The sequence below is a fragment of the Carlito syrichta genome, unplaced genomic scaffold (genome assembly GCF_000164805.1).
Source record: "Carlito syrichta isolate Samal-C Ts95f unplaced genomic scaffold, Tarsius_syrichta-2.0.1 Scaffold307292, whole genome shotgun sequence".
NCBI classification, from domain to species: domain Eukaryota; kingdom Metazoa; phylum Chordata; class Mammalia; order Primates; family Tarsiidae; genus Carlito; species Carlito syrichta.
Window position 1 is genome coordinate 5,402 of NW_007251388.1, and position 7,653 is coordinate 13,054.

Consider the following 7,653-nt stretch of genomic DNA (forward strand, 5'->3'; position numbering starts at 1 on the left):
AAAAAAAAAAAAAAAAAAATCAAAGTCCTCCCCTCTCTCTGTGATGAATGCCTATACAGGCCTCCAGACGCCAAAACCAAAGTGTGAAAGGGGAACCAGGAAACCATGGCTGTAATCTGGTGCTTTGGTAGGCCGAGGTGGAAGAATCGCTTGAGCCCAGGAGTTCAAGACCAGCTTGGGCCAATATAATGAGACTTCATCGCTACAAGTTTTTTTTTTTTTTTTTTTTTAATTAGCCAGGTATGGTGGTGTGTGCCTGTAGCTACTTGGGAGGCTGAGGCAGGATCACTTGAGCCCAGGAGGTTGAGGCTGTGGTAAGCCAGGATCATGGCACTGCAGTCTAGCCTAGGTGACAGAGTGAGACCCTGTCTCTAAAAAAAAGGAAAAGGCAAGCTGGGCTCGGTGGCTCAGCCTGTAATCCTGTGCTTTGGTAGGCCGAGGTGAGTGGATTGCCTGAGCCCGCGGGTTCGAGACCCGCCTGGGCAGCAAGACCTCATCTCTACAATAAATCAAGATATCAGCCGGGCGTGGTAGTGCATGCCTGTAATTCCGGCTACTTGGAAGGCTGAGGCGGAAGGATCGCCAGAGCCCAGCAGGTCGAGGCTGTGGAGGCTGTGGTGGCCGGGAGCAGCCACTGCACTCCAGTCTGGGCGACAGAGTGAGACTCCAACTCAAAACAAAAACAAAAACAAAAGGCTACCTTTTTTTTTCGCTGCACCCTCCCATCAAAATAAAAGTCCCCATCTTAAAAGTAGGCTGACAGGGTGAAAAGATCCTACCTCAGAACTTCAGGGCAACTTCTGATGCGTTACTACCTCACCTCCAAAATGAAAGCCCACAACAGAAGAACCTAGAAACTGGCCACTCCTAATTGTTGCTCCCTCCCTCCCAGCTACTTCCTGTGCTATCGAGATACTTGGGAAGACACGGGCCAGAGTCCAGCCAATTCGTGCCCCCAGATCCAGAAGCTGTGGTCCATCGGCCGATGGGTACCCCTAGGACCGGCCGACGATGACCTTTACTCTTGGTAGGAGCTAGGACAATGGCGAGGTGGACTTGGGCTTTGGGGGCAGGGGCACGGGAAGGGGCAGAACCCTACAGAAGACCTTTGCTGCCCTTGGTTACAAAAGCCATTTTATTGTGTCCTGAAAAGCACTTTCTGCCCATTGAGGTCTATACCGTGGGGCCCCATTCCACCAAAGAAAACAGGTGCTCAGAGAGGTTTAGTTACCTGCCCAAGGACACACAGCCAGCAGTGTGATTGGACAGGCCAGGGCCAGCTATTCAGCCTTGGGGGAGCCACCGCTCAGCTTATCAACAAGGAAGCAGCATTCCCCCGGGGTTTTTCCCACCCCCGGCTGAAACAAAAGCCTCTTTCAGCCAAGCCTCTCGCTCAAGGGGAGGGGCTCCCGAGGGGCAGGGGGCACGCAAGCCCAGGCCTGTCTGTCCCCGGCCCCCAGGATTCTGTGCCCGCAGCCGCCTGGGGACTACCAGCAGCTCCTGACCATCGGCTTCGAGGAGCCGTCGCCCATGCTGGCCACCGACCTGCTGGTGCAGATCCTCACGGGCCCGACAGGCCCGGCCCGGCCCCCGAGCGCGGCCGTCCCCGGGGTGTGGGCCGCGCAGGGGTCTTGAACCCGGGCAGGAGGGCGGGGGCTGGCGCTTGACAGTTCCCAACTCCAGAAGAGGGGCCTAGGAAGGGCTCCCTCGTGCTCCCGGCGCAGCCAGGCCGAGCCGACCCGCCCGTCCTGAGTCCGGCCCGGCCGCGGGGCCCTGAGCGAGGACACGCCAGTTTTGTGTTAAATAAAAGAAAGAAAGAGGTCACAGGCTCAGAGTCGCTCCGAGCGCCGCGCCCCACCCCTTGGGGCGGACAGGCCCCGCCCGCTCGCGCGGCCCGCTGGGAAACGTAGTCTTCGGCCGCCCCACCACGGCCCGTCGGTAGGCGCCCGGGAGCGCGGCGCATGCGCAGAGGCACCCATGAAGCAAAAAGGGAAGCCCCGGCTCCTTTCGACAACCGGAAGCCAGAAAACCGCAAGTTTCGGGTAGCGGGGAAATTCAACACCCACTGGAGGAAGAGGCTTAGAGTCACGCCCACCCAGCTTTTGACCCGGAAGCTATTGCTTTCTGGCGTCAAAGACCACATTTCCCGACAGGCCCCAGGAACGCAGCCTCATTCCTTTCCGAAGGGTCGAGTCGGACTTTCTTTTTCCTCTTCTAGCTTTTGGGACTTGGAGCCGGGCAGGTCGCTGTCCTTCTCTGGGTGTCCGGGACGCAGGCGGGGTGGAGGAGTTCTGAGGCACCCCGGCTTGGGGCCGCTAAGCCTCTCCCCATCCTTGGACGGGAGAGGAGCCCCTGGGCTGAGAAAGGTGAGCCCACCTGACCCGAACCGTGCCCTTGGGATCGCGGCCAGCCCCTCGCCAGGGGAGAGGGTCCCTCCTGGCTGCGGTGGCGCTCAGCTGTGAGTTACCCCCTTGCTGGTTCACCGTCCGAGGAGACCCCCGGAGCCCTGCCCTTGTGCTTCTGAGCAAAGCGCTCCCCGAGGAGTCCCAGCCCCTCGTGTTCTCTTGAGCCTCAGTTTGCAGACGGTAAGCCCAGACGCGGGGCCGAAGCCTTTGCTCCTCCACGGGGGTTTCTGGCTACAATTTCTGGCTGGGCCCAAGTTTTTTTTGGTGTTTTTTTTTTTTTTTTTAAGTCCACAGCCCTGGTCTGAGTGAGTCCAGGGGAATTCTGGAGCTCCCCGTTCCTGGTTTGAAGTAGCCCCGCGTGAGTTTTCCCGTGGCTGTGTGATGCTTTAGCCTAGCCCGGTCCGTCCGAAATATAAAGTGAGCTACGAAGCGCAAGTCACTTATGGAAGGTCGCGTTTTCTAGTAACCACATGTAAAACGTGAGGTCAGGTTGATTTTAGTGATATTTTTTATTTTGCCCTGTAACCAAAAAAATACTACTTTGAAGCATAATCCACGTAATAGTGATCAACGAGATTTTTTCCTTTTTGGTACTAAGTCTCCGAAGCCCGGTATTGTGCTCTGGTAGCATCTCTCAATTCAGACTAACCATGGCTTTAGACTGTCTCCTTTAAGTAAAATCCACAGTTTGCTTAAGACTAGAGGTTTCCGGTGGGGAGTGCCAGTGCAGTACCAGGAGAGGAAGGAAACAAGCTCGATTTCCTGGGCCCTGTTGCTTCGGAGCTGTCTACACACTCATGATTTTTTTTTTTTTTTTTTTAGTCGGGGGTCTCCCTCTGTGCAGTGAAAAGATCACGGCTCACTGAGGCCTCAACCTCTTGGGCTCAGGTGATCCTTCCACCTCAGCCTCCCAAGTAACTGGGACTACAGTCATACAGACCACGCCCAGCTTGTTTTTCTTTTCTTTTCTTTTTTTTTTTTTTAGTTGGAGTCTCACTCTGTCGCCCAGACTGGAATGCAGTGGCACACTCCCAGTCACCACAACCCTGACCTGCTGAGCTCAGGTGATCCTTCTGCCTCAGCCTTCCAAGTAGCTGGAACCATAGGCATGTGTCACCATGCCTGGCTAATTTTTTGATTTATCGTAGAGACTAGTTCTCGCCGTGTTGCCCAGGTAATTCTCTCGCCTCTACCTCCCAAAGTGCTGGGATGACAGGTGTGAGCAAGGTGCATTTCTTTTTTTTGAGTTGGAGTCTCACTCTGTCGCCCAGGCTGGAGTGCAGTGGCACGTTCATGGCCACTTCAGCCTCGACCTGCTGGGCTCAGGCAATCCTTCCACCTCAGCCTTCCTAATAGCTGGAACTACAGGCATGCGTCACCACACCTGGCTAATTTTTTTTTTTTTGAGTTGGAGTCTCACTCGGTCGCCCAGACTGGAGTGCAGTGGCCGCTCTCGGCCACCACAGCCTCGACCTGCTGGGCTCCAGCGATCCTTCCGCCTCAGCCTTCCGAGTAGCCGGAATTACAGGCATGCACTACCACGCCCAGCTGATTTTTTGATTTATTGTAGAGATGAGGTCTCGCTGCCCAGGTGGGTCTCGAACCCGCGGGCTCAGGCAATCCACTCACCTCAGCCTCCTAAAGGCACGGGATTACAGGCTGAGCCACTGAACCCGGCTTAATTTTTGATTTATTGTAGAGATGAGGTCTCACAAAGTTGCCCAGGCAGTCCTCACCTCGGCGTGAGCCACAGCGCCCAACCTAACAAAGGTACATTTCTATTAAGTCCCCAAGCAGCACTAAGAGTGCTGGTCTTGGCACCACAGTTTTGAAAACTGTTGGTCTACATCTACTTCATGGTTCTCAAATTTGGATGCACATTGTGATAACCTGGGGAGCTTTAAAAAATACTGATGCTGGCTGGGCATGGTGGCTCATGCCTGTAATCTTAGCACTTTGGAAGGCCAGGGCAGGAGGACTGCTTGAACCCTGGAATTCGAGACCAACCTGGGCAAGATAACAAGACCTTGTATCTAAAAATAAAAAAATCATCCAGGAGTGGTGGCACACACCTGTAGTCCCAGCTACTCAGGAGACTGAGGTGGGAGGATCACCTGAGCTCAGGATGTTGAGGCTTCAGTGAGCCGTGATCCTGCCACTGCACTCCAGCCTGGGTGACTGAGTGAGTCCCTGACCAAAAAAAAAAAAAAAAAAACAGCTGATGTCAAGCTTCCTCCCCCCATTCTGATTTACTTGGCATGCAGGGGGCCTAAGTTGAGTTTAATATGCAGGAAAGTGGCCAGGCACAGTGGCTTAAGCCTGTAATCCCAGCACTTTGTGTGGCAGAGGCAAGATAATTGCCTGAGCCCATGGGTTCAAGACCAGCTTGGGCAACACGGCAAGACCTCGTCTTTACAATAAATCAAAAAATTAGCTGGGTGTGGTAGGGCGCCTGTAGTTCCAGCTTCTTGGAAGGCTGAGGCAGAAGGATCTCCTGAGCCCAGCAGGTTGAGGCTGCGGTGGCCATGAGCATGCCACTACATTCCAGCCTGGGCCACAGAGCGAGACTGACTCCAAAAAAAGAAGTCAGGAAAGCTAGAGACCACCTCCCCAACACCGCCCCCCCACCTATACCCAAGCAGTTCTGTCCACTCTTGCCATCCTTGGTTCCTGGCTCCCCTTCTAGGAATTAAGAACAGGCTCTAGGCCGGGCTCAGTGGCTTAGCCTGCAACCCTAGCTCTTTGGGAGGCCGAGGTGAGTGGATTGCCTGAGCCCGCAGGTTCGAGACCCGCCTGGGCAACTTGGCAAGACTTCATCTCCACAATAAACCAAAAATTAGCTGGGCGTGGTAGCACGTGCCTGTAGTTCTGGCTATGGAAGGCTGAGGTGGAAGGATCACCGGAGCCCAGCAGGTGAACACTGGGGTGGCCGTGAGCATGCCACTGCATCCCTGCCTGGGTGACAGTGAGGCTCTAACTCAAAAACAAAACAAGAACAGGCTCTGGGTGTTTCCATTTTCACCGTGAGAGCCCCAGGTGAAAATGGAAACACCCAGAGTCTTTCCTGGCCTTCTGTCCACGTCGCCCAGAGTCACAGCCAAGTCTGTGGTCAGTGTGCTGATGCTGGGGCAGGAGGTGGGCCTTCTTGGTCTGAGCTGCTCTAGGGTGGAACCGTGGGAACCTTTTCTCTATTTCATGCATTCATATTTCACTAGACGTGTGCTCTCCCTGTGCAAGGGATAGAGGTGGACAGTTGCAGGAGTTTAAACGGTGATTCTACAATGTTCCTGGACCAGGCGGCACAATGGCATGCTCCTGTAGTCCCAGCTACTCAGGAGGCTGAGGTGGGAGGATCGCTTGAGCCCAAGAGTTCAAGGTTACAGTGAGTCATGATCACAACACTGGACCACAGCCTGTGTGACAGGGCAAGAAAAGTTCATGGGTCTCACCATTTCCTGGCTAGCCTCAGTGCATGGCTAATAAACTGTTAAACTGTAGCCCCAGAACATTAGCTGTATAAATACGGTTTTATCTACAACTCAGGGTATTCATGCACCTGCTGGAACCCCCATCCAGGGGAGAGAAATTAACCAGGGCTTGCAAATTGACAGCCACAGGCTCTATTGTAAACAGGTGATGTTTGTCATCTTGCTTCCCTCCTGAGCAATTTGAAAAAAAAATTTTTTTTTGAGTTGGGGTTTCACTCTGTCCCCCAGGCTGGAGTGCAGTAGCATGATCACGGCTCACTGCTGCCTCAACCTCCTGGGCTCCAGTGATACTTCCGGCCTCAGCCTCCCGAGTAGCTGGGACTACAGGAGCTCACCTCTGTGCCGCCTGGCCCAGGAACATTGTAGAATCACCGTTTAAATTCCTGCAAGTATGCACCACCAGGCCCAGCTAATTTTTTTTAATTGGGGTCTCACTCTGTCCCCCAGACCAGTGCAGTGGCATGCTCACAGCCACTGCAGCTTCGACCTGCTGGGATCAGGTGATTCTTCTGCCTCAGCCTTCCAAGTAGCTGGAACTACAGGTGTGTGCCACCATGTCTGGCTTATTTTTTTGATTTATTGTAGATATAAGGTCTCACCAAGTTGCCCAGGCTGGTCTTGAACCCCTGGACTCAGGCAGTCTTCTCACCTCTGCCTCCCAAAGTGCTGGGATTATAGGCTTGAGGCACCGAGCCTGGCCAAAAGGATTTTTAAAAATTAGCCAGGCTCCAGACTGGGCGATGGAGCGAGACTCCAACTCAAATAAATTAAGTAAGTAAATAAATAAATAAAAATAAAAATAGACCAGGCTCGGTGGCTCAGCCTGAAAGCCCAGCACTTTGGGAGGCCGAGGCAAGTGGATTGTCAGCCCACAGGTTCGAGAACAGCCCGGACAACTTGGCGAGACCTCGTCTCTACAATAAATAAATAGGGTGGGGGGGAAAAATTAATAATAATAAATAACTAACTAAATAGCCGGGCATGATAGCGCGCACCTGCAGTTCTGGCAACTTGGAAGGCTGAAGTGGAAGAATCGCCGGTGCCCAGCAGGTTGACGCTGGGGTGATTGTGAGCATGCCACTGCCCTCCAGCCTGGGTGACAGAGTGAGACTCTGACTCAAAATAAATAAATAAAAATAAAATAAAAATTTTTTTTGTAGAGATGAGGTCTTGCTATGTTGTCCAGGGTGGCCTCGAACTCTTAGTCTCAAGCGATCCTGCCACCCCAGCCTCCCAAAGTGTGTGAGGCGCCGGCTCCGGCCTGAGAAGTTTTTGCTAGTCACAGTCGTTGAAAGTTCAGTCGATCTCTCTGTTCAAAGCTGGGTTTCCGGTTGCTTTCGGAAAGCAGAAACTCTTGACCCCACAGACTGGCTTATTCAGAGTCAGGAAGGATGATGTCAAGAGCAGCCATCATCAGGAACAGCTGATGTGAAGAAGATTGTACCCTCACCGCTACCACTTTTTTTTTTTTTTGCGCTCTTGTGTACGTCCCCGGGGTAGGAACAGCCTCTTAGCACCTCCGTCTCGCCAGCGCGGGGCACGCCGTTGGCACCAATAGATGTTGACGACGAAGCCTGGAAACCGAGGGCGTGAGCTCGGTGCGAGCGCCCCGTTCGGCGCCCGCGCCGCCAGGGGGCAGTCAGGCCCGGGCCGGGCCGGGCCGGGCCGGGCCGGGCCGGGCGGGGGAGGCGGGCGGCCCGGAACAGGGCGATAGCGACGCCTTCCCGCATTCCGGCCCGGGCCTCCCTCCGCCCGCTGTG

General features: G+C 54.2%; 1 protein-coding gene across 1 annotated transcript in view; it reads left to right on the forward strand.

Annotated features, from left to right (window-relative positions):
• CUNH19orf67 (chromosome unknown C19orf67 homolog) overlaps positions 1 to 1,635 on the forward strand; it is a 4,062-nt gene extending 2,427 nt beyond the window's left edge. Inside the window, exons 5-6 of the mRNA XM_008064323.1 lie at positions 893 to 1,027; positions 1,461 to 1,635. Of these exons, the coding sequence (XP_008062514.1) occupies positions 893 to 1,027; positions 1,461 to 1,635 (310 nt within the window). The remainder of the gene's footprint in view (positions 1 to 892; positions 1,028 to 1,460) is intronic.
• Positions 1,636 to 7,653: the final 6,018 nt, after the last annotated feature.